This window comes from Aquarana catesbeiana, linkage group LG06 (assembly GCF_042186555.1).
Source record: "Aquarana catesbeiana isolate 2022-GZ linkage group LG06, ASM4218655v1, whole genome shotgun sequence".
Lineage (NCBI taxonomy): Eukaryota > Metazoa > Chordata > Amphibia > Anura > Ranidae > Aquarana > Aquarana catesbeiana.
The window spans coordinates 335221160-335248604 of NC_133329.1; the positions used below are offsets into that span (position 1 = coordinate 335221160).

The following is a 27445-nucleotide window of genomic DNA, read 5'->3' on the forward strand; positions in this document are numbered from 1 at the left end:
CTACTGGGCTTTAGAAATAGTTTTTTTTTTTTTTACATTCTTTGACGGCAGTTGATTTAGCATGCTTTTTTTCTTTTTTTTAGTTTCTAGACTTTTTTTTAAGTCTGAACAGTTGAAATCTGGTTACTCTCAGCAACAGCTTCACTATTGTAAACTAGCTTAAAAAAACGAGGAGAAAGATTTTCTAATACAATAATTTTTTGGCCCCTGTGTGGCTGCTTTGGCTTGAAGTCTGATATTTGAATGGATTTATTTCCTGTATCTCAGGCACTTATTTTAACTTTTTTTTGCAATTGCGGGGTTCTTTGCCAACACAGATCAAGCAAAGCAGCTTCAGTCTGTTCATGTGACTTTTATTGTTTTTTTATCATTTTTTTATTTTTTTTTTAAACCTTATGTGAAGTCTTGTTGCATGTCTGTACATAAGCTGCTTCTGGCCACTCATCACAGTAACCAGCTGGGCCATTTCACCTGCTGAAGCTATTAAGGAGGACTCTCTTCATAGATTAATCCCCTGCGACATTAGGGTTTTTTTTTTTCCCTTCCTTGAACTGACAACCAGAGTAGGCATTCAGAGTTTGCAGGTGGCCAGTATGACGCACATAATTGCCTACAATTTTAGGCAATGAATAAAAATGGTCTACATTACTTGTCAAAGGTTGTATATGCAGTGCCAAGGGAGATCTATGGGAAGCCTTTTAGGGTTTAAAGAACATTTAATAGCAAGGCTGCACAGTGCTTTTTTAATCATAATGCATTTGTAATATAGCACTTTGATCTCCTCCTTGCAGGAAACGGTGTTACATTAGCCACTTTTAAACATTTTTTTGTGAGTGAAAATTTGCAACGGCGAGAGTAAAAGTGATTATTCTTTTAGGCAGAACATGTTGGATTTCATTAAAAAGTTTTAGCAATCCCCCTTACTTGTTAAAATCTGTGGGGAGCCCCATCCCTGGGGTGTAGTAAATTAGCTATGCTATTGGAAATGTTTTTCCCCCCTCTATCCCCCTTTACATTTCTTGATGTGACAGAAAAAGACAAATTCTTTGGTAAGTACCCTGAAATGTTACAGTTTAAAGAGATGTTGCTTGCCAGATCTTTTAACATTTTCGTATTTAAAAAAAAAAAAAAAAGTATGGATATGGACATTTCAACTGTACCTTATTTATTTTCAGTTTAGCGTGTCTCCTTTTTTTTTTTTTCTTTTAACTTTTTTGCAGAAGTGCAAGGACCAACAGTGGGCAATTACCAATAGCAACTATTTGTATTTCAGACTATTTTACTCTGGTCAAGGCTATATTTTCTAAAGTGGACTTTTGTCCAAATTCAAAGAACCATTTTTGGTAGCTAGTGTTGAAAAAGAAAAAAACATTAGGTGAGGAAAAACAAAAAAAATAAAAATCACTGGTTAAAAAAAACACCTTAGATACTTTTTTTTTTAAATGTTCCTGCTCTAGGCATGTGGGGCCATAAGTCAGGTTTTTAATAATAAGCATTTTTCATTTTGCTAGTAATCATTTTGTGATCCTTTTTTTTTGTTTTGTCTTTAGTTTTTTTGTCGGTCCTTGTGAGTCGGGTTGCTACTAAATAGCAGTTGCTTGTATTTTGATGCAAGGTCCGCTTTAATGGTTGCTATTCTCTGCTGCACTGGGCTTAAGTCAATATGATCTGTCAAAGCTGAAGGAAAGACAAATGACATTGCTGTCCATCTTTACCAGTCAGATACCTGGACATAGACTCTCAATTTTTCCAAAGAATGACAAGTGAGATGATGCCTCCCCATGAACATGCAGGTTCCTGAAATTTAGCTTACAGGGGAAGCACACATGTTGCCATTAACTTAATTTCCCCTAATTAATATAAGGTAGAATTGGACTCCTCCCACAGAAGTTTACCAAAAATTTGAGAAATTCTTGCATGCAATTACAAACTCTTGCAACTCTAAACTGCCTTACCCAAGCATCACATTTGATCATTTCAATGGAACGGTTTTTGTCAGTGCAGTTTGAAAGCACAACTATAATAGTTTTTTTTATTATTTATAATTTTTCTATTTTGGTTTTTTTTTTTTTTTTTTTTTGCTTTTATTTTTTTGCTATGTATACATTCTACAAATAAACATGGATGAAAAGCGAGGAATGGTTAGTAACTGCTCTAGCTCATTTGTTTTAATTTTACCTTGAGCTGTTGAACTCTGTAAGCAGACTTTTTTTCTTCAAAGCAGGTAGAGATGAATAGGAAAATGAGAAAAAGAAACTAGAGCTTCAGCTTCTTGCTGCATTTGCCAGTACAAAACAGTCCTATGAATATTTTAAATTTAGCTAACAAAATGAAAAAATGTTTTTAATTCCTGATTATAATGAATAAAGCATTATCTTTAGTCCTGAAATTTACCTTGAAACTCTAAAATTTTGTGGGCAGAAACCTGATTGGGCCTTATGCATCTTAATGTAGGAAACTAAAACAGGCCGTTAGCAATATTCTGTACTGTAGGGGGTTCTGATTAACTGTTATGGACAAAATCATTTTTTTCTACAGACATTTAAAGATATGTAAATAAAATAAACAAGACCCTTCATTCTTTGCTATAAAAATAGGGAATGCTTAACCTGATTTTTTTTTTCCCAACAAAAGCTAACCTCACAGAATAAAATATGCTATCTTTCCGAGGGGTCTAGCTTGACCCCTCAGAGCAGTCTTCTTGATTAACATCTGCTTATACAGAGGGCCTAACCACATGCAGCTTTGAGATGTACAACGGCAAGAACTGATCAGGGAAGACTCGAAGGGATCACTTTGTGTCACTTGCTGTTTGCAGTTTCCATTTCACAGACGATTAATCTTTTTGTGAATAAAGGCCACAGAAACAAAGCGCATCGGGCTTTTCCTGCAGTTACTACTCCTGAATGCACACTAGCCTGCTAACTAGAAGGCCTTTAGGTTTCCTGCCGAGAGAGATGTTCCAAGCCTGAATGCAGCTGGTTGGGGGTCAGCAGAGCAAGCCACTTGCCATTGTGTAATGGAGGCTTTGGCTTGGCTCACTTTTTGCAGACTGGGTGGTGAACGGGGGCAGGGAGATGATTTTTGGCCAAAAAAAAAAAAAAAAAGGGATTATAAAAGGGGATGTTTGGCACAGCAGACATCATTTCACAGAGCTTTCCATGCCAATAATCATCTCTGTATCTGTTTCTTTAGCTATTGAATCAAGGTTTCTTTTCATTGTTCCCATATTCTCCTCACAGGCCGTGTTAATAAGTGTTTGTTTATTGCATGCAGAGCTGTGTGAGGGTTTCTTCGTTATGTATTGATGCTGCACCATTTTGTGTGTTGTAATGCCAATTTATTGCTATTTTAATTGTTTGTTTATGCGTATAATAATTCTAGCAGAAACATAACATTTGGTAAATTGAATTTGCTAGTTTACATTTTTAGTGTTTTTTTTCAGTTTCAATTTTTTCACTTGTTCATTTTTTTTTCAAATTGTTTAATACTTATTGTTTGAATCCTTTAAATTAGGTGGCAAGGGCAATGAATATGACACAGTTTGAACAGTTGTAAAAATGTACTTTACAGGGCATACTAAAGCTAATCCTTTTTGTTTACATACAATTTCCCTTTTCCTTGTGGATTTATCTTTTTCTGTCAACATGTACCATGCTTGGCACCATGCTATACCCTAAATATGGTTGTGACATGTAACATGGTAACAAATGTGGACTTAACCTTTAGGAGCAGTGTGTACAGCAAATTTTTACAAAGCATTGCAAAGCTTTTAGCCAGATGTTAAGGCTGCATTCATACATGATCTTGGTCGGAATTGCCACGATTCTGCCCCGCAAAATCAAATGGCTGCAAAACACTTCTAATGGCACCCAAATCACAACGCGATTGTCATGCGGTAAATCGCACTGCAATCGCAACGCTTGTTACTCAAGCAGGAACACAAGCTGCTTTTGGGCGACAGCATTGTGATTTGCCAGGATTGCAGCGTGATTTACCGCGCAACAATTGTGACAAAATCGCGATTGGGGTGCAATTAGAAGTAATTTGCAGCCTGCAATTATGTGTAAATGGAGCGTAAAGTTTGAAACTGGCTGCAATCAGAATTTCAGCCAAAAATTAAAATCTCATTAATACCTCCCCACCTGGCCTATAACAGATTGACTGCGGGGCGGTGGCTTTCCCATCCTGAGTGGACCTCTTTCAGAACGGGTTACTCGTGCGTGCCCCCGGGTGCCTATCAGTGCTGCAGATTAGTGCCGCCTCATCAGTGCCCATCAGTGTCACCTCATTAGTGCTGTCTCATCAGTGCCCGTCAGTGTGGCTTCATCAGCGCACACCAGTGAAGGAGAAAAATGTATTTTCTTATCGTACATCATGGGACACAGAGCCACAGTAGTTACTATGTGGGTTATAGGCCACCTTCAGGTGATGGTAGAAACCCCCCCCCCAGACTTACCGGAGGTCTGCTGCCAGCTGGAGGAAGAGGAAACTGCTGTTTCTTGGACACATTGTGAGGTTTCTGAGAAGCATGAGATGGCCAGTGCTCTATACAGCCCCCAGTGGTGACACACAGGCATGACATTTACAAGATTAAAGGAGACATTCATAAGAAAATTTTGAACATTTCTTAGAAAACTCCACTTACCTTTCCCGCCGCAGGGTTTTCTGTGGTAAACAGACCCAATCTTCACCCTTCACTGTGGGTTCCGTTAAAACTTCAGGAGCTGGGGATCCTCAAGGAAACCCACAATCCTGGACCTGTATTAGCACCACTGCCAGTAAAACTTTATGGCCTTACTACCAAAAAGTACTGTATCCCGGGGTCCAGCACTCCAAAAAGAGAAGCGTTACAGGCTAATTTTCAGTTTGTAGCTCTGCCGTTCAGTCTAGCTACTGCACCTCAAGTGTTTACAAAGGTCCTGGCTCCTCCTTTAGCCAGGCTAAGAGCTCATGGTATAACAAATACTAGCCTACCTAGACGATCTACTCTTGATAGATCAGTCGGTAGCCCACTTAAACCAAAGTTTGGTAACCGCAGTCAGCTACCTGGAATACCTAGTTTGGATTCTCAACCTAGAGAAATCCTCCTTAAAACCATCAAGGAGATTGCAGTACTTGGGGCTGATCATAGATACAGTTCAGAAGAAGGTGTTTTTGCCCCAGGAAAGGATCAGTTCCATAAAGGAACTGATTCAGTTGGTCAAAACAAAGAAGAATCCTTCTATTCGACATTGCATGAAATTATTGGGAAAGATAGTGGCTTCTTTCGAGGCCGTTTCTTATGCGCAGTTTAATTCAAGACTGCTGCAAAACAGTATCCTTTCAACTTGGAACAAGAAGGTCCAAGCTCTGGACTTCTCAATGCGTTTATCCCCCGAAGTGCGTCAGAGCCTCAATTGGTAGTCGATATCCAAGAATCTTCAAAAAGATAAAATCCTTTCTACCAGTTACCTGGAAGGTGATAACAGATGCCAGCCTTCTGGGCTGGGGAGCAGTCCTGGAAGAAGCATCTGTCCAAGGGAAATGGTCCAAATCAGAGATAACCTTGCCCATCAATATTCTAGAGATTCGGTCAGTACGCCTGGCCCTAGAGGCCTTCACGCTCAGACTACAGAATTGTCCTGTCAGGATCCAATCCGACAATGCCACAGCAGTGGCCTATATCAATCACCAAGGGAGCACGAGAAGTTGTGCGGCCCAGAGAGAGGTGAATCATATTCTATCTTGGGCAGAAAACAACATTCCTTGCCTATCAGAAATTTTCATTCCAAGGATAGAGAATTGGCAGGCGGACTACTTGAGTGGCCAACAATTGTTCCCCGGAGAATGGTACCTTCATCCCAACATCTTCCTGTCAAGATGGGCAGTTCCAGATGTGGATCTGTTTGCGTCCAGGTTCAACAACAAGATTGAAGACTTTGTGTCAAGGACAAGGGATCCGATGGCGGAACAGATGCCTTGGTTTTTCCATGGGATCAGTTTCCACTGATCTATGCGTTCCCTCCTGTTCGGCTGCTTCCGCACCTTCGCAGGATCAAGCAAGAAGGGAAGGAAGTGATTCTTGTGGCCCAGAAGATCTTGGTTTGCCGAGATCGTAAAAATGGTGATAGGGGACCCTTGGACCCTACCACTGTGACCAGACCTTCTCTCGCAAGGTCCAGTATTCGATCCTACCTTACAAATGCTAAATTTAACGGTTTGGCTATTGAGACCCACATTCTGAAAAACCGTGGGCTGTCAGCTTCAGTAGTTTCTACTTTGGTTAATGCTAGGAAGCCGGCCTCCAGAGTCATATACTATAGAGTCTGGAAGGCATATGTCTCCTGGTGTGAATCCAGGGGTTGGCACCCCAGGAAATTTGTCATAGGTAGGATCCTTGAATTCCTACAGATGGGATTAGAAATGAAGCTGGCCTTGAGTACTATCAGAGGCCAGGTGTCAGCCTTATCGGTGTTGTTTCAACACTTGCTTCACACTCTCTGGTTCTTAACTTTATTCAGGGGGTGACGCTGATTAATCCTCCAATTAGGTCACCCCTGAACCCTTGGGACATAAATTTAGTCCTGTCGGCATTACAAAAACAGCCTTTTGAGTCAATATGAGATATTCCCTTGGTCCTCTTAACGAGGAAAATAATTTTCTTGGTTGCCATATCTTCTGCAAGAAGAGTATCAGAGTTGGCTGCTCTTTCTTGTAAAGAGCTATATTTGAGTATTCATAAGGATAAGGTTATATTGCGGCCTCATCCTAAATTCGAAGGTAGTGTTATCCTGTTTCATTTAAACCAGGATATTGTTCTGCCTTCATTTTATCCAGAACCTTGTTCTGTGGAACAAAGGTCACTACATTCTCTTGATGTGGTGAGAGCGGTCAAGGTCTATTTGAAACTGACTGCTCAGATTCGTAAAACAGATGTTTTGTTTGTGTTGCCACACGGCCCTTAGAGGAGGGGCAGTGTCAAAATGTACTGTTTCTAAATGGATTAGTCAAGTGATTGTTCAAGCTTATGGTTTAAAGAGGAAAATTCCTCATTTTTCATATTAAAGCACACTCCACCAGGGCTGTTAGTGCTTCTTGGGCAGTGCACCACCAAGCCTCCATGGCTCAGATCTGCAAGGCAACTTGGTCTTCAGTCCATACATTTACCAGATTCTATCAAGTAGATGTAAAAGGTCATGAGAATATCACCTTTGGGCGCAGTGTACTGCAGGCTGCAGTATAAGCCCTCTAGTCTGTTAGTGCCCTACTTTTGTTGTGTCTTCCTCCCTTCAGTTGGCATTGCTATGGGACATCCCACATAGTAACTACTATGGCTCTGTGTCCCATGATGTACAATAAGAAAATAGGATTTTTAAAACAGCTTACCTGTAAAATCCTTTTCTTTGAAGTACATCACGGGACACAGAGGTCCCTCCCTTCTTGGTATACACGTGTATTGCTTTGCTACAAAACTGAGGTACTTCCAGCAGTGGGAGAGGTTATATAGGGAGTGCACTTTTTTTCTTGGGGTGTGGCAGTGTCCATCACCTGAAGGTGGCCTATAATGCACAACTACTATGACTGTGTGTCCCGTGATGTACTTCAAAGAAAAGGATTTTACAGGTAAGCTGTTTTAAAAATCCTATTATTTACAACATTTTATAACAGAAACTAAGAAAAACTTTTTTTTTAAATGTTTGCTCTTTTTTCGTTTAGCAAAAAATAAAAAACCCAGTGGTGATTAAATACTACAAAAAGAAAGCTATATCTGTTTTAAAAGAATGATAAATATTTTGTTGGGGCACAGCATTGCATGACCGCGCAATTGTCAGTGTGCGTCAGCGCTGAAAGCTGAAAATTGGCCTGGCCAGGAAGGAGGTGAAAGTGGCCGGTATTGAAGTGGTTAGAATATAAAGCCAAAAAAGCTATTCACCTTCAATTCAGAGATATCCATCTGCAGTAGTTTTTCTGCCACTGGATATCCTCAGTCTGGTGGCAAGCATCATTCAACCCACTTGCTCTGAACTCAGGCTGTTTTGGACTTGGTAGCCTGTGATTGGACAGTGAAAGGAGAAGCCGTACAGTATGAGTTCCTATCTCTTTCACTCTGCTCCATCCTCCTATCAGCTTGCTTCTTGTCTGCACTGATTAGTTCCTTGTGCTGCTTCTTTCTCCCCAAGTCTAAACTCTTCTTCACTGCCATTAATGCTTGTGTTTAACTTTATCCAACTGGAGGCTTTAAAGTGAGTCTTGTTTTTTTTCTAAAAAAATAAAAAACATATTATACTTACCTGCCCTGTGCAGTGGATTTGCACAGAGCAGCCCGACTCCTCCTCTTCTTGGGTGCCTGTTCTGCGCTCCTGGCCCCTCCCTCCTGTTGAGTGCCCTATTATTATTATCACTGTATTAGTGTCACTGGTGATGTCAGTGTCGGATTGCCCACCGCACAGTCTCGGTCCCATTACAAGTCGCTGATCACCACCACTAGTAGTATAAAAAAAATTCCAATTTATATGCCTTAGTTTGTAGGCGCTATAACTTTCACGTAAACCAATCAATATGCACATATTGTATATTTGTTTTTTTACCAAGAACATCAGAAAAAATTTTAGAGATTAGAAATTTTTATGGTATATGTTTTATAGCAGAAAGTAAAAAATATTTTTTTTTTCACATTTTTCGGCCGTCTTTTGTTAATATAATGAAAAATGAAAAATCCAGGGGTGATCAAATACCACCAAAAGAAAGCACTACTTTTGTGGAAAAAAAATATATAAATTTCCCATATCGTCTTTCAAGACAGCAACCTATGAGAGACCGCGGCTCCTCCCTTCTTAGGAAACGCCATTCAACCTAGATTTAAAAGGCATGCTTCCCCGCCGGCTCCTCAGTTTTGGTGTTTCCTCCAGCAAGGAAACACTGCGGGGAGCCGTGGCCAAAGACAGCCAGGGAGGCTGAAGCCTGTATGTCCAGGAAGGAGACAGAGGTCTCTGGGGACTGGTGGGTGCTATGCCTCAGAGAGTGGTTACTTGGCAGCCACACTGTTTCTGTTGCCACCCCAGCTCTCCAAAAGTTGTGTCGTGGGATGCTTCGGGGGCCCGCCTTCAGGTTCTCAGTGGAGACTTAGGAGGAGGTGCTGTTCCCCCCCTGTACTCTGGTGCGAGCCGCGATGGAGTTCACAGTGGGGCCAGGTGGCGGGTGACGTCAATTTCGGCAGGGGGTGTGCACCTCTCGATCCGCGGCTTCTGGTTGCAGCCGCGGATGCTGAAGGCGAGCCGGGCTTTTGCTGATGGGGACCCAGAAAGGTCGCACAGGAGGTTGGAGGGCCCAGAGGCAAGACCATCCTTTTCATGGTGGGAGCATGTCAGAGGCAGGGGCCATCCTGGCGGCTTTTGGCGTTGGCCACATCAGCCATCTTAAGGTAAGGAGGACTAGGGAGTTGCATCCCTTACCTGTCTATCACCTGTTGCTCCACAGGTGGGATTCCCTCTCGGTGGTCTAAGGGGAGGAGGCACATGGGATCCGGGGGCTGGTGGTTCTATGTGCTCTAGTGGGGGTGGTCCCTACGGGTCTGGCTGGTGGAGGGGGGAAGGTCCCAATGTTTGGACTGCCTCGCAGAAAAAGGGGGCGGGTGGTAAATCCCACAGCCCTAGACTGTACCTCTCCAGCGGTAGTAGGGTACCGTACCCTTTTTTACCGGTCACCCCCTCCGGGGGGAAAGGGGGACCGGAGGTTTCCATTTTTTGTTGCATACAAGACGGCCCCTTTAGTACGATTGCATAGGCGACATGGCTGCGTACTTTTTCCTTCCGACAGCATGGTTGGTATGTCTAGGGGAAAGAAGAAAGCCGCAGCGCGCGAGGGGGCAGAGCTATTGTGCTCCAAGCTGGCCCACAGGAAGCATCCAGCGGGGTCACATCCGGGGCATATGAGGTCATCAGCGGGCGCCGGAGACGCTGGTTACAGTCTCTATACGGCGCAAACAGGGAGCATGGATTGTAGCTCAGAGGCTAAGGGCTCTGATTGGTCTGCTGGGACCTGAGTTCAAATCCCAATGAGGGAAAGCCGTTCGTATCCTAGGTACTGCACCTGCACCTTCTGCTGGACATGTGGCAGCTCTGTGGCCTAGAGGTGTGAACTTCAGCTTGGCATCCCTGCTGGTCTGGTTTTCAAAAGAGGAAGACCCAGCAGCGGCTGCGGACCATCAAAGGGGTGGATGGACTCTTCTGCAACACCTGCACAGGCAGCGGAAGCCGACCCCAGCACCAGGACCTCACAGGTAAGCCTGAAGTGTTTGTACTTTCCATGCACATCCTTTGAGTGGTTTTTTTCCCCCTTGTAGGGACTGGGTGAAAAGGAATCTTTTTTTCTCCCTCCTGCACGAGGTGTATGGAATGGGTATGGCTGAAATCGCACTGTGTGGGAAAACACGAGGTTGGCCGCTGAAAGGCAAGTCATGGCTCACAATCAGTGCAGCCATGGGAGTCTGCCTGGAGACATAGGATCTTGTCCTCATGTCAGCTCCTACTGACCTTTGACAAGTCACTTTATGAAGTGGCTCAGCGGTTAACATTTCAGCTCTGGGTCACTGATTTGAAAGGGCTGAGAGTCCGTTCCCTGAGCAGTCTCCTGGTGACTCCGGCGTGTCTAGCCAGGGGCAAAGGCCTGGGTGGCTGACACCTCTGCTTGGCAACACTGGGGTGGTTAGTTCAGATCACCCAACATTCAAGTGCTTGCATCAAGTTGTGGGTTCTCCCTATGTTTGTGTGGGGTATCTTACATGCCCCAAACTCAGGCTGGCATTTGATATACCTGACGCATTGGCTGGGTAGAATGCACTCATGACCAGAAGGGTCAGCTCACACAGAGTCTGCACTATAGGCACTGCAGTGAAAACTTTGCCTGTGTAGGACCAGCAAACCAGCTCGCCTAAAATTTTCAGGCAGGGGTCTTCAGGTTCTCCTGGTCGACTCACATACAGTGAAGAAAAAGAGCTCGCATTGAAGGGTTGCACCTAAACTGTGCCTTAAATACTGAGGTCATGAGTTTGAATCCCAACCAAGCTAGCATCCTGCATGTTTCACTAGTGTTTTGATGTTACAGGGTTGCCAGCCGGATGGTTCCTGATGGCCACATTACCTGTATGCACCTGAGAAACTAAACAGGGAATTTCTGGTGACCAGGGCCCAATATCAGGGGGTGGCCCCTTGTATGACATCACGGAGGGTTAAAGGCTTTCAGGTGACCAGACCCTAGTAAGATGCACAGGTTTCTAGAACACTTGTTAAGAAGTGAGAAAAGGCCTGGATGGTGAATCCAGTACACCCCCTCATTGCAAAATTTCTCTGGAGGAGGTGGTTGCAGGAGGACAAGAAAAACACTCCTGCTCCACGACCAGGGATAGAAGAGTGGAAAAGGGCGTTCCTGTTCATTAGGTCCAATGGAAGCCAGGGAAGTCTAGGGTCCAGCTTCTCGGAAGGTTTTGGTTCAGTACCCTCTGCTCCCTCCAGACGTAGTTTTTTTTCCACAGCTCCAGACTTACAGGCCTAGTCCTGGGAGACGGAGGGGTATTGTTAGATTCCATGCTCAAGAGAATGAACTCTCTTCTGAAAGGGGTGCCTGCATCTCAGAATATTGTATGACACAATTGCAGACACACATTAATGCACGGTCAGTAAGAGGACAGGCAGCCCCCCAAGTGGTGGGTGACAAACAGCATGTCCAAGACTGTGTGATATCCCTCCCACAGGGGAACATGTTCTTTGTCCTGGGCCAGAGGCGATTCTTGAATCGTATAACAGACAGGAACAGAGCCTTTCCTGTGAAATTAAAGGGTGACCCAGGTAGGATGGCTGGGCTATGGCCATAGCACCCTGAATGCACCCGATCTCATCTGGTGATGGAAGTTATGACTAAACTCAGTGGAGTCCCCTTCTTGCCGTTGCAGGCACTTCCATAGGAACCGTCTATAGGGCGGTTAACCCTGGGATCTCTAGTTCCCCCGGGAACTCTGGTTTCCTCCCATAAAACCTCCTCTTTGGGCCTAAACCAGTATAGGGTTGGCGCTCTTGGGTAGATGCCGTCACTCAGAGCTGGCATTTTCCCCAGGCACTATGCCATCTCACCCACCCACAGTCTTACTGGTGGGCATAGAACACTTCAGTCTTTCTCATTGTATCACACTGGCTTAAAGGACCACGGTTCTCTGTCCTGAAGGCTCTGGGAACTGGCTGGTCTGGCTACTAAGAGGGATCCCTTAAGATTATATTTTATGCTCCACTTACCTGAGATTTGGAGGCATTGCGGCAGCTGGACCAGTGTTGGGTCTGCAGTTTTCCAAGTAAGACCAAACTTTACTCGTTGTAGGCCCTCGTGGGATCTTCCTTTTGAACTTTGGTTCATGTGTCAATAAGGGGTTTCCTTCCTAAAAGTAAGGGTTAAAATCTCTAGCAGTACCTGGGCAAGATGACATTAGCTAACAATCGGACAAGCCTATATGTAGGGAGATCTCAGAGAAGCTGATGCTACTCCACGCCAGATCTGTGCAGCGGCAGTGTGATTCAGCTCTCCTACCTTTTACCTGACACTAGGGGCTGATCTTGTCAGCAAAGGGATCAGGCTCTTTGAACACAGAGTCCTGTAAGCCGTAGTCTCACCCTGAGGGTAAGTGCTCGCTTATCCTCTCATAGGTTGCTGTCCTGAAAGACGATATGGAAAAATTAGAGTTACTGGTAAAGTCTTCTTTCCTGGGAGTCTTTCAGGACAGCACCGTGTACCCACCCTTGTTGGTTTTACCTTTTGGGTTCCTGACTCGGGAACAAACAAAAAAGCAATTTAAAGTGTATGTGTTCTTGTGCCTCCCCAGCTGGCTGGAGTTGCTCTTGAAGAACTGAGGAGCCAGCGGGGAAGCATGCCTTTTAAATCTAGGCTGGGCGGTGTTTCCTAAGAAGGGAGGAGCCGAGGTCTCTCATAGGTTGCCGTCTTGAAAGACTCCTGGAAAAGATGTTACCAGTAAGTAACTCTAATTTTTGTTTAGGTACAGTATTGCATGACAGCGCAATTACCAGTTAAAGTAGCGCAGTGCTGAATAGCAAAAAATTGCCTGGTCATGAAGGGGGTAAAACTTTCTGGAGCTGAAGTGTTTAACCTACATACTGTATAAGGGTCCTTTCACACATAGTTGGATACCTACTGTAGACTAAACCGTTGAGGCAGCAAAACACATCTTCCATCTAAAATTGCAACTATAAACATGATGAATGCAGAAGTGTGAATGCAGCCTTAGGAGATTGCTAATAAGGAAACCGAAACAAAATTAATAGGTCAAATTCAGATGTGGACTATGCTACTTTTTGACAAACTATGAAGACTTTTTCGATTAGACTAGAGTTCATGTTTAAAGTTTATTTAAATATATATTTTTTGAAGCTGACCTCAACCATATGTTATGGTCCTGTCCCAAGATCCAGTCCTTTTGGACGGAGGTCACAAATTTCATAGAAACTCTGCTCATGATTCATGTTCCCCTGAAAGTGTCATTCTACCTGCTGGGTCTGGTCGGCCCCCTGGCCCACCGCCGAGCAGCCAGAACCCTAATAGGACTCCTATTATTTTATGCTAGGAAGGCTTTACACATAAAATGGAAACAATCAGAGGCACCCACCTTGAATTCATGGAAATTTTTGATTAACTCAGCGGTGCCATTATACAAAGTGGCTTATCTCGCTAGATGCTACCCAGCCAATTTTGACAATTTCGAAAGTATGGTTAGATTCTCAAATGCGACACAGTAAGACCTAGATCCCTTTGTTTACTTTGACCAAATGCCTTGTAGCGCGGATGACCTAACTTTGCAGATATGATGGTACACCTAGGTGCGTTTTTCCCAGCCTAAGCACCCCCCTCTGAAGTGGTCACCTACAGTACATGACCCATTATCCTCCCAAATATCCCTTCAAATTGATAGCACGAGCAGTTTAAGTTGTTGCAATTACATTCGATATATTAGTACTTATAGCACTGTTATATTGTGTGTTGTTTAAGCTGGGGTATGCCCAAGGCTTTATTCTGTAATTTCCTATTTTTTTTTTCTCTTCCCTTTTTCTTTTCTTTCGACAAAACGCAATAAAAAGTATTTTCAAAAAATTATATATATATTTTTAATTTTGATAGAAATTTGAATGGTTAAAGTTCACTTTAAATAAAATAAAAATAAATGCACATTTTTTTGTAAGTAAATTTGTGCATTTATTATTATTTGTTACAAGAGCATGTAAAGCATTGCACCACCGATCAGCAGATCGCTGGTGCCATGCATGTCTCCTGCAGATCTGTCTGTTTATCAGCTTCCTCGTACCCGGTATGAGGAAGCTGATACATGCTGACAGGAAGAATGAATGAACTACCACAGTGCTCAGAGCGCCACAATGGCTGTTGGACCTTGTCGTTTTACATTCATGGGACACTGTGAATGAGTCACTCGGGCGGGCGATGCCTTGCTCACCACTTTTTTTTTTTTTTTTTTATTGTGACAGCTAGCTGGAAGGGAGAAGATCTCCGCTAGCTGTCAGATTGGGGAGCAGGGGGGTGCTGGGGCTGGTCCATTCGTAACATGTTACACCCTGAATATGGGTGTAATATGTTACGAAAGGTGAACTTAAGCCCTATCCATTTTTTTACCTCTATCCTGTTAGGGAGATTTTCCCATCATTTGTCTGGAAGACTCAACAGGAAGGGAGAAGTGTCTCCAAAGTGAGGGAAATTCCCCCAGAGACATTTGTCACCGCAGTATGTCCAAGTGTCCTCATTGGAAGATCTTCCCCCTATTCTTGTTTTGGTAACAACTCAGAATTTTGGCTTTTCCCTCACCTGATATAGGTTCTGACCCCTTGCCGCTCTATCCAAACTATAAAAGAAGGGTTTGAATCTAGATCTTGCAAAATTAGCTAATGTTTTTATTGTCAAATGCTTTCTTTTTTAAATTGATATTTTATCAAGCCTAACTTTGTGGGAAATTATCGTATGTGTATAGTCGTGTTTGAGTGTTCTTTCTCAGTTGTTCCTTATTGTTCTCACTTTTTTGTCTCTGTTTATTTACTGTAGGACATAATGTGCAAAGTCAAATCTTGGGTAATAGATGAAAAGAAACACGTCCGATATTGCCATGACTGGAATGACAAAGAGGTAATGATTTTATGTATAACTTCTTTCTCAAATGTCTATTGCCCTAATACTCGCCCACAGAAAAGTGTGAACCAGCTGAATTTCAAAAATTTTGTTTTGCAAATTAGTTTTAATTCACCTCTTGTTTTCTTAATCTGAGTTTTTCCAATGCCTTCTCATTTGATGCATTCATATATAAAGTGTGCCTAAACACAAGAACATTTTTTTATATATTGCGCAATACCAGTCCTTAAATGTGGTGACTGCATTTGTTTTTAGTTTTGGCCTTTTTTCCTTTGTTTTCACCTGGTGATACTGACACTAACATACTTCCTTTTCTAGGGTGACAACACTCACTGTACTATATCTATGGGGGAGCAGTGCTGTCACCCTAAGACAGGAAGTGTTGGGATTGCAGAACACATACCCTCTTCACAGTACCATGACAGCATGACCTGTTGTGTAGTTTACAGAGAGCTAATGCAGGACTGCTAAGTGTCTGAGATTCGATTGCAGCACTTTAAGCTTAATGCAGGAACTTAGGAGCACACTTGATGTCTGACAGAGTCAAAAAGTATTTTGCACATATCGAACAGATGTAAAACATGCTTTTGTGGTCTATCTAAAAGTCCAGAGTTGAGCAAATATGAAAAGTTCATTGTAAGGGTTTACATTCGTTTTATTATTTTTTTTTTATTATGAGAATATGGTTTGGGGAATATATATATATATATATATATATATATATATATATATATATATATATATATATTTAGAGCTGCACGATTCTGGCCAAAATGAAAATCACAATTTTTTTGCTTAGAATAAAAAGATCACAATTCTCTTTACTTGTTAGTTTTTTTTTTAAATTCATTAAAGTAATTTTTTCCAAAAAAATTGCATTTGAAAGACTGCTGCGCAAATACAGTGTGACATAAAATATTGCAACAAACCACCATTTTATTCTCTAGGTTGTCTACTAAAATATATATATAATGTTTGGGGGTTCTATGTCATTTTCTAGCAAAAAAAAAAATGATTTTAAGTTGAAACCAACAAATGTCAGAAAAAGATTTAGTGTTTAAGTGGTGTTTAACTTTTTTCACTTAGATGTAGTCTATTCCATTGACAAATTGTTACAATGTTTATACTTAGTTCAACTGATAAAGAAGGTTTTGATTCTTGGCAGACTGCCCAGTTTTTTTTCTTCCTTTCTTTTGAGGGCTGAGCAGAGAGAATTCTTTGCATAGACATAATTGGGTAACACTTTAGTCAAGATCACGATTCTTGATGATTAATCGTGCATCTCTCTCTCTCTCTCTCTCTCTCTCTCTCTCTCTCTCTCTCTCTCTCTCTCTCTCTCTCTCTCTATATATATATATATATATATATATATATATATATATGCTGTATGAATATATTTTTTCATCACTATATGAATACACATTGTCACTTTATTAATTGCCTATTAAGCACTTGTTGTTTTATATATTTTTCATCATATATGCTTAGATCAGTGTTCATTTCGGCAATGCAATTACATAGTTATATAGTAGGTGAGGTTGAAAAAAGACACCATCAAGTCCAACCTGTGTGTGTGATTATATGTCAGTATTACATTGTATATCCCTGTATGTTGCAGTGGTTCAGGTGCTTGTCTAATAGTTTCTTAAAACTATCGATGCTCCCCGCTGAGACCACCGCCTGTGGAAGAGAATTCCACATCCTTGCCGCACTTTGAGTAAAGAACCCTCTACATAATCTAAGGTTAAACCTCTTTTCTTCTCATTTAAATGAGTGGCCACGAGTCTTATTAAACTGCCTTCCGCAAAAAAGTTTTATCCCTATTGTGGAGTCACCCTAACACTATTTAAGTCATGTAAAGTACGAGTAAAACAAGATGACTAAAATACAACTAAGACTAAAATGGTATTTTAGTCAAATGATTATAACTAAATTGAAATTTCATGTCAAAATTAACACTACACCACCACATAAGACTAAATAGGGGCCATCTACTAAGCTGCTGAAAGAAAAAAAAGAAAAAGGCTTTTCTTATTTTATTTGTTTTCTTAATATTTAATGTTGGTAATAATATATTGAATTATTTTCAATAGCATTACAGCCAATAGAGTTTACGTTTTTTTTGTGGTTTTTCTTTTTTAATATTTTAAACCTGCACTTCTGTTTGTCAAAAAGCAATATTTTTGTTTATGAAACTTGATTTTGTTTAAAAGACATTATATATCACAACGACTAAATCTGTGTCTGTAGTGCATGTTCAAACCTCAGTACCATAAATATGTTCGATTTTTTTTTTTACTCCAGGAGTATAAAATGAGTTTGACAATTCTAGAGAAAAGCGTAAATAATGAATTACAAATACCTAAGCACATTCGATTTTAGTTGACTAAAATGTGCTGGAGGCTGTTCACTCGGCGCTCCTAGTATAGTGAAAAGGTCCCTTGACCTTTGGTATTACAAAACGTAAAGGGCTGAGTCCTGGTGGGTGGAAAGGGTTAAGAAACTTCATTATCTGCATCTTGACTAGACTAGGCAACAGTACAAAAAAGCCATATGCAATTAGGTATAAAGTGGACAATCCGTAAACACAAGCAACCTAACATTGCTGAGTATCCTTTACTGCTTCCATAGCTCTAGTGAGATACAACACTTCCAGGTCTCCTGACTCTCACATGAGCTAACAAGAATAACTCCAGATTAAAACTGGTGAGATATCACTTTCTTTCACACTCTTAGGGCTAGTTTACACTTGCTTCAAAACGTGGCTTCGGACCCGATTTGTTAGAGCTCTCTAAGCGCCAGTCAAAGCTCCTGTCACTAAATAAAATGGTTGGCTTACAGTCCTGTTTGCACCTGCTTTTGCTTGGTGCTTCGGTGTGGCTTCGAACGAGCTTTGCCTTAGACTTCTATGGAGGCTTTAAAGCACCACTAAAGCTACAGGGGGTATCATTTTTGAAGCAAAAGCAAGGTGTAAACAGGACTGTAAGCTATTCATTTTATTTAGTGACAGGGGCTTTGACTAGTGTTCAGAGAGCTTTAACAAAGCGTGTGCGAAGCCTTGTTTTGAAGCAAGTGTAAACTAGCCGTTAATGTGTGTTGAAGCCGAAGCAAGTGTAAATGAACCCTTTAAGTTCTCTTCCTCTGATTACTTTGTAGCAATCTCAGGGATGAAGGTAAAACAGTAGTGCAGCACCACTTGCTAAATAAATAAAAACCTTTATTTAAAACACTAAGCAGAATAAACAAGAGATGAAAATATGTCTTATGAGTTCATTCTGTGTCGTCTGACCATGGTTTAGCTATCAGGGGCTTACCTGGCATCTAACTGCATGGTCAGTCTTGAGTGATTTTGCTTTAAAAAGCAATTTCAGGCAAAGCTAACTTTTCCATTTTGGGTATAAAGTACCCGAGACCTACCATGTTTGTCCATGGTTGCATATAATAAGGATTGGGTTGGGGCCAAACCCTTATTTTTTTTTAAATAAAAAATTAAGACGTGTATAGTAGAAACAAAATTTATTTTAAGTTTAGATTGTTTTTGCTCTTTATAAATAGCTGTAAGGGAACTTAACCAATCCTAGCATTGCCCTAAAGGAAAAGTTCTGCTTTATGCCCTCTTCCCCCTCCTTTCTATTTTTCTCATTCATTTTGGAGGGGGAGGGGAGGGTAGAAGTGGGGACCTGGTTTTGACAGGCACCCGCTTCCACTTCCAGATGGATCACTGCAGATCCTCCACCGCCCAAACCTGGCCTGCAAGCTTCTGGGACAATGCCACAGGTGGCAGAAAGCTGCAGGGCCATTCACAAAGCAAAGTGTGGCTCGCGCATTTGCAGTCGGCTGTGAACCCTCAAGGAATCCCAGCCGGCTGTCCGCAGTAAACCTGCCGGTGCTGGTGACCCAAAGACTGGTGAAAAACTGGTTTGGGTGAAGATATCGTGCTGGACTCCTTGATAGGTGAGCGTTCTTATTAAAAGTCAGTAGCTATGGTATTACAGTATTTGTATTTGCTGATTTATTTTTTTTCAAACAGGGCGAAGAACTGCTTTAAACTTTGATGTTTATGGACATGGTGGCACTTGAGACTTTTTTCATAGTGTGTTTTTTTTTTTTGGTGTGTTTTTCCCCCCTAGATTGACGTGCTAAATAAATACTTATTCCTGACCTCCAAGCCAATGACCTTTCTAGTCAACCTCTCCGAAAAAGACTACATCCGCAAGAAAAACAAGTGGTGAGTCGTTATAGGACAGTATTATTCTGTCAGACACTTGTGTAAGAAAATCACACAGACAATGTTTCACAAACATGAAACGACCAGGTAACATATAATATACCCAGCTATTAGGCTGTCTCTCTCAGCTTCAGATTGAACTAATACAACTAGTTTTCACTGCTCTGCCAGGGCATGTACTTTGGGGATATTAAAATGGTGACAGTGATGGAAATACCTAGTGACTGCTTTTTTTTTTTAAATGCTGCCATTTATCACTTTTTATTGAGACACACTCAGAGGCGCAACATAACCTCAAAACATAAATGCTGCTTTTAAGAGAGCCTTTTGGGGAGGGAGCTGCTATTAAATGAACATATGGGGTCTCACCAGGTACCTCTTGATCTGGCATTTATTGAAGGACCCAGTGGATGTATGCTGTTCTTAGCACATTGTCCAGACAGACACTAAAGAATATTGTGTGCTTTTAACATAATTTGCATTTATTTAAAGATTAGCACAGCTATCATGTTTGTATAGATGGGTTCAGGAAAGTGGTGGCTAATTGAGTCTTGGAGCACGTATTCTGATACAGTAAAGACATTCACTAAGCAGCCAATGAGATTCTGTTTTCTAGAGAGCATTTTGTTGCTATAGACAGCACTTATACTAATTTATCAAGAATGGAATCAAGATATAACGTCACTACCCCCTTGTGTTCCTGTTTTTTGCATTATATTTGAAATTTGTTTGCATGAGGTTCTGAAATAACCCAGAAGTGTAAATTGATTGTACAACCAATTTTGTGGTCCTGAGTAGAAAGCTTAACACATCTGGTTTTAGTTATTATTATTTATTTCAGTTACTTATATAGCGCTGTCCATTTACGTAGCGCTTTACATATACATTGTACATTCACATCAGTCCCTACCCTCAAGGAGCTTATCTAAGGTCCCTAACTCACATTCATACATACTGGGGACAATTTAGACAGGATCCAATTAACCTACCAGCATGTCTTTGGAGTGTGGGAGGAAACCGGAGTACCCGGAGGAAACCCACACAGGCACAGGGAGAACATGCAAACTCCAGGCAGGTAGTGTTGTGGTTGGGATTCGAACCAGCGACCCTTCTTACTGCTAGGCGAAAGTGCTATCCACTACACCACTGTGCGGAAAGGCCCATTATCCAGGAAAGTCACAGCTTTTAAGACCCCTCTCACATGGGCATTCTGTCAGGCAAAACTGATATGGAGTCCTATGGACAGGCGGATGTAAACGGAATTGTGTCCATTCACACCCACCTTAACCACTTACAGACCGCCCACCGTCATTATACGTCCGCTCCTCTTTCAGATAAAAGTGGTCTTTGTGGCAGATTCGCCGCAAGATCACTTTTATCGGCGGCGGAAGAGGGGCCACCCTCCCGCTGCGGTCCGGTGCCCTCCGCCCCTTTACCGGAGCCGTCGGTAGCGGCAGAGGCGATCAGGTTCTGTTGGGTATGGAGACGAGTGAGGTTGGCCCCCACCCATCTCCATACCATTGCAGGGCGGAAGCGACTTCTTAACCACTTCAGCCCCGGAAGGATTTACCCCCTTCCTGACCAGAGCACTTTTTACAATTTGGCACTGCGTCGCTTTAACTGCTAATTGCGCAGTCATGCAATGCTGTACCCAAACGAAATTTGCGTCCTTTTCTTCCCACAAATAGAGCTTTCTTTTGATGGTATTTGATCACCTCTGCTGTTTTTATTTTTTGCGCTATAAACGGAAAAAGACCGAAAATTTTTTAAAAAAATGATATTTTCTACTTTTTGTTATAAAAAAAATCCAATAAACTCAATCTTAGTCATACATTTAGGCCAAAATGTATTCGGCCACATGTCTTTGGTAAAAAAAAATGCCAATAAGCGTATATTTATTGGTTTGCGCAAAAGTTATAGCGTTTACAAACTAGGGTACATTTTCTGGAATTTACACAGCTTTTAGTTTATGACTGCCTATGTCATTTCTTGAGGTGCTAAAATGGCAGGGCAGTACAAAACCCCCCCAAATGACCCCATTTTGGAAAGTAGACACCCCAAGGAAATTGCTGAGCCCATTGAATATTTATTTTTTTTGTCCCAAGTGATTGAATAATGACAAAAAAAAAAAAAAAATTTACAAAAAGTTGTCACTAAATGATATAATGCTCACACAGGCCATGGGCATATGTGGAATTGCACCCCAAAATACATTCAGCTGCTTCTCCTGAGTACGGGGATACCACATGTGTGGGACTTTTTGGGAGCCTAGCCGCGTACGGGCCCCGAAAATCAAGCTCCGCCTTCAGGATTTCTAAGGGCATAAATTTTTGATTTCACTCTTCACTGCCTATCACAGTTTTGAAGGCCATAAAATGCCAAGATGGCACAACCCCCCCCCCCCCAAATGACCCCATTTTGGAAAGTAGACACCCCAAGCTATTTGCTGAGAGGCATGGTGAGTATTTTGCAGCTCTCATTTGTTTTTGAAAATGAAGAAAGACAATTTTTTTCAATTTTCAAAACTTTGTGACAAAAAGTGAGGTCTGCAAAATACTCACTATACCTCTCAGCAAATAGCTTGGGGTGTCTACTTTCCAAAATGGGGTCATTTGGGGGGGGTTTTGCCACCTGGGCATTCCATGGCCTCCGAAACTGTGATAGGTAGTGAAGAGTGAAATCAAAAATTTACGCCCTTAGAAAGCCTGAAGGTGGTGCTTGGATTTCAGGGTCCCGTGCGTGGCTAGGCTCCCAAAAAGTCCCACACATGTGGTATCCCCGTACTCAGGAGAAGCAACAGATTGTATTTTGGGGTGTAATTTCACATATTCCCATGGCATGTTTGAGCAATATATCATTTAGTGACAACTTTGTGCAAAAAAAAAAAAAAATTTGTCTCTTTCCCGCAACTTGTGTCACAATATAAAATATTCCATGGACTCGACATGCCTCTCAGCAAATAGCTTGGGGTGTCTACTTTACAAAATGGGTTCATTTGGGGGGGTTGGCATTTTATGCACAACATTTAGAAGCTTATGTCACACATCACCCACTCTTCTAACCACTTGAAAACAAAGCCCTTTCTGACACTTTTTGATTACATGAAAAAATTTTTTTTTTTTTGCAAGAAAATTACTTTGAACCCCCAAACATTATATATTTTTTTAAAGCAAATGCCCTACAGATTAAAATGGTGGGTGTTTCATTTTTTTTTTTCACACCGTATTTGCGCAGCGATTTTTCAAACGCATTTTTTGGCGAAAAAACACACTTTTTTACATTTTAATGCACTAAAACACACTATATTGCCCAAATGTTTGATGAAATAAAAAAGATGATCTTAGGCCGAGTAGATGGATACCAAACATGACATGCTTTAAAATTGCGCACAAACGTGCAGTGGCAACAAAATTAATACATTTTTAAAAGCCTTTACAGGTTACCACTTTAGATTTACAGAGGAGGTCTACTACTAAAATTACTGCCCTCGATCTGACCTTCGCGGTGATACCTCACATGCATGGTGCAATTGCTGTTTACATTTGACGCCAGACCGACGCTTGCGTTCGCCTTAGCGCGAGAGCAGGGGGGACAGGGGTGCTTTTTTTTTTTTTTTTTATTATTTTTTTGCTTTTTTATCTTATTTTTAAACTGTTCCTTTCATTTTTTTAAAAAAATCATTTTTATTGTTATCTCAGGGAATGTAAATATCCCCTATGATAGCAATAGGTAGTGACAGGTACTCTTTTTTTGAAAAAATTGGGGTCTATTAGACCCTAGATTTCTCCTCTGCCCTCAAAGCATCTGACCACACCAAGATCGGTGTGATAAAATGCTTCCCCAATTTCCCAATGGCGCTGTTTACATCCGGCGAAGTCATAAAATGCTCGTAGCTTCCGGTTTCTTAGGCCATAGAGATGTTTGGAGCCACTCTGGTCTCTGATCAGCTCTATGGTCAGCTGGCTGAATCACCGGCTGCATTTCTCAGGTTCCCTGTTGAGACAGGAGAGCCAGAGAAAAACACGGAAGACGGTGGGGGGGGGGCATGCCCTCCCACTGCTTGTAAAAGCAGTCTAGAGGCTAATTAGCCGCTAGGATTGCTTTTACATGAAAGCCGATCGCTGGCTGAAAAGAATACCAAGATGATACCTAAACCTGCAGGCATCATTCTGGTTTAACCACTCAAAGTCGTGAATGGCGTACCTGAAGACAAAAAAATGGTTAACAATAAAGCACAGTAAACGGTAAAGTATAAAAAAATTGCATACCTGAAAAGCAAACATGATAAAACATAATAACAATAAAACATTGCAGAATAGAATACAGTAAAAAAGAGCAGAACAATAGAGAGAGAATAGAGAGAGAACAATAAAACGACAACTATTTTTTTTTATTTTATATTTTTGTTTGTGATTTTTTTTTTTTTTTTTGTAACTGTAACCGGTTCCAGGTTCGGGTCTCTCAAAATGCAATGGCATCTTGGGAGACCCTGTGAAAGTGTGCCTAGTCTGTGCAATGCTGTACCCTACGCTAATACTCAACTAATGAATGGTAGCGTTCAAAACATTCACCAGTGCAAAGACCAGGATTGTCAGGACAGGAGGGACAATAATAGTGGGTGTCACGTCTATATCCGCGCTTGCTGCAGACACAACATCTTTTTTGGGGGGGTTCGTTGGGTAGGGGTACTCGGGAGGACATAAAGAAAATGCCTCTCATGCAGCCGACTGCATTTGGTTGGGGATGTGAATGGGGGAAGTACGGGGGCTGCAGAAGCGGTGGGTTCCCAATTAGGATTGGCGAATGCAGCAGGAAGGGCATTATGGGCACGACGGCCTGTGTTTGTCTTCTTGGTGGCAGCGGGACACTACTTGTGCTTGTCACCTCACCAGCTTGAACTGCACTTATGGGACTCGCCACGTCACCAAGTGTTACTGCAGTGCTGGTTTGACTACGACCGGGGTGTACTAGGCTGCTGGTGCTTGCCAGTTCACCAAAACGCTACCAAAAAAACTGTTAGCGATCGCAGGGATCAGGCCTGACTCTGCGAACGCTGCAGTTATGCGTTTAGTGTTTTGTAAGTGACAGTGATCGATCGATACTGCACTTGGGTGGGCTAGGCCGGACGGAGGGGCAAAACGCAGGTGCTAGCAGGTATCTGGGCTGATCCCGCTAACACTGCGTTTTTGGGAACCCTAAACTGCTGGGGACGCTAGTATAGATCTGATCGGATCACATATTGATCCGTTCAGATACTATACCACTAAGGGAGGCGTATGCTGCGTGCGTGGGTGTTAGCGGTACTGGCGCTAATCTGACGCTGCCTGGGGCGACGCATATCACCGTCGGGCGATCAGGGGGCTAAACCTTTATTCGATAATAAACGGCGGGTGCCCTGACACTATAAAAAATAAACGAACTAACCAGCGTCACCCGTAACGGTTATACGGTGATCAGTGGTGAAAGGGTTAACTAGGGGGCAATCAAGGGGTTAAAACATTTATTAGATAGTATATGGGGGTCCCTGTCGCTATAAAACGCTGACGGCGAACCTAAATATTTACGTCCCTAACTAGCGTCACCAGCGACACTAATACAGCGACCAGAAAAATTATCGCTTAGCGACACTGGTGACAGGGGGTGATCAAGGGGTTAAAACTTTATTAGGGGGGTACCCTAGACCTAAAGGGGGCTAATATTAACTGCCCTACCACTTCTAACTGTCACAAACTGACACCATGCAGTAATCAGGAAAAAAAAAAAAAAAAAAAACCTGCTTGGTGTCAGTGTGACGTGGGGGGGGGGGTGATTGGGGGGTGTTCGGTGTGTAATGTATGCCTGGCATGTTCTACTGTGTGTGTTTGTGTTTTACACTTACTCAGATGTCTTCTCTCCTCGGCGCCGGAACGGAAACTGCCGAGCCGAGGAGAGATGACATCACATCCTCTGCCTCTGTGTACTATACAGAGGCAGGGGACGTTTCTCATTGGCTGGGAGCGATCGCGAAGGGGGGGCCACGATCGGATGGCCTCCCCCTCGCCTCTCAACGCTCCCAGACCAAAGCCGACTGTACGTGATTTTACCTGCCCGTGCCATTTTGTTGACGTATATATGCGTTAGGCGGTCGGCAAGTGGTTAAAGAGACTTTTTTTTTTTTCTTTTTTTTTCAAATGACATTTGATTTTTTTTTGTGTGTGTGTAAATATGAGATCTGAGGTCTTTTTGACCCCAGATCTCATATTTAAGAGGTCCTTGTAGTAGGAATAAAAGTGACACCATTTAAAAAAAAAAAAAAAGAACAGTGTAAAAATAAAAGGTAAAATAAATACTAGGAAAAAAAAATGTTTAAATGTGCCCCGTCCCGCAGAGCTCGCGTGCAGAAGCGAACGCATGCATGAAAACTGTGTTCAAACCACACATGTGAGGTATCACCGCGATCGTTAGAGCAAGAGCAATAATTCTAACCTCCTCTGTAACTCAAAACTTGCAACCTGTAGAATTTTTTTAAATGTTGCGCATGGAGATTTTTAATGGTAAAAGTTTGTCACCATGCCACAAGCGAGTGCATTTTTGAAGCGTGACATATTGGGTATCAATTTACTCGACGTAACATTATCTTTCACAATAAAATAAAAAATTTGGCTAACTTTACTGTTGTCTTATTTTTTAACCACTTCGCATCCAGGCCATTTCTGACACTTCGCTCCTACATGTCAAAAATCATCATTTCTTTGCTATAAAATTACATAGAACCCCCAAACATTATATATGTTTTTTTAGCAGAGACCCTAGAGAATACAATGGCGGTCATTGCAACTTTTTATCTTGCATGGTATTTGCGCAGCAATTTTTCAAACACGGTTTTTTTAAAAAAAAAACAGTTTCATGCTTTAAAAAAAACAAAACAGCAAAGTTTTTTGCATTGTGTGAAAGATGAAGTTACGCTGAGTAAATAGATACCTAAAATGTCACGCTTCAAAATTGCACACGCTCGTGGAATGGCGCCAAACTTTGTTACTTAAAAATCCCCATAGGCGACGCTTTAAAAATTTTTACTGGTTATATGTTTTGAGTTACAGAGGAGGTCTAGGGCCAAAATTATTGCTCTCGCTCTAACGTTTGTAGCGATACCTCACATGTGTGGTTTGAACACCGTTTTCATATGTGGGTGGGACTTACGTATGCGTTCGCTTCTGCGTGCGAGCTCACGGGGACAGGGGCGCTTTAACATTTTTTTTTTTTTTTTTATTGTTAATTTTACTTAAAAATTTTTATTTTGACACTTTTTAAAAAAAAATTTTTTTTTTGATCACTTTTATTCCTATTACAAGGAATGTAAACATCCCTTGTAATAGGAATATGACACGATCAGTCCTCTTTACAGTGAGATATGGGGTCAATAAGACCCCACATCTCACCTCTAGGCTGGGAAGCCTGAAATAATAAAAAAAAAAAAAAACGATCACCGATTCACAGCCGAAGCTGCGCCGTTTTTTTGAATGCAGAGGCCGGGCGTGACGTCATAACATCGCGCCCGGCCTCCGAACGATCATAGAGACTCCGGCGACCATCTGGTCCGCCGGAAATCTCTATGGTGAACATCCGGCGCCGGCGGATCCGCTGTCCGACTCACCGATCGCTGAGGTGAGTCGGTAGAAGCACCGGAGGGGGGGGACGTCCCCTCTCGCCGCCCGTAAGAACGATCAAGCGGCGGAACAGCCGCTATGATTGTTCTTATGGTGTACGGAATGGCCGGCTGAAAATGCCGGTATCTGAATGATGTCTGTAGCCTCAGGCATCATTCAGATATAACCCCCGAAAGTCGAGGCCGTCATATGACGGCCTCTGGATGCCAAGAGGTTAATTTAAAAAAAAAAAAATTTTTTCCAAAAAAAGTGCGCATGTAAGACCGCTGCACAAATACGGTGTGACAAAGTATTGCAACAACCGCCATTTTATTCTCTAGGGTGTTCGAAAAAAATATATAATGTTTGGGGGTTCTAAGTAATTTTCTAGCAAAAAAAAAGATTTTAACTTGTAAACAATAGG

The 27445-nt window shown here is 42.0% G+C and overlaps 1 protein-coding gene across 1 annotated transcript in view; it reads left to right on the top strand.

The window, feature by feature from the left end:
• Positions 1-27445, top strand: part of OLA1 (Obg like ATPase 1) — a 294690-nt gene that overhangs the window by 150608 nt on the left and 116637 nt on the right. Inside the window, exons 6-7 of the mRNA XM_073633868.1 lie at positions 15085-15165; positions 19299-19396. Of these exons, the coding sequence (XP_073489969.1) occupies positions 15085-15165; positions 19299-19396 (179 nt within the window). The remainder of the gene's footprint in view (positions 1-15084; positions 15166-19298; positions 19397-27445) is intronic.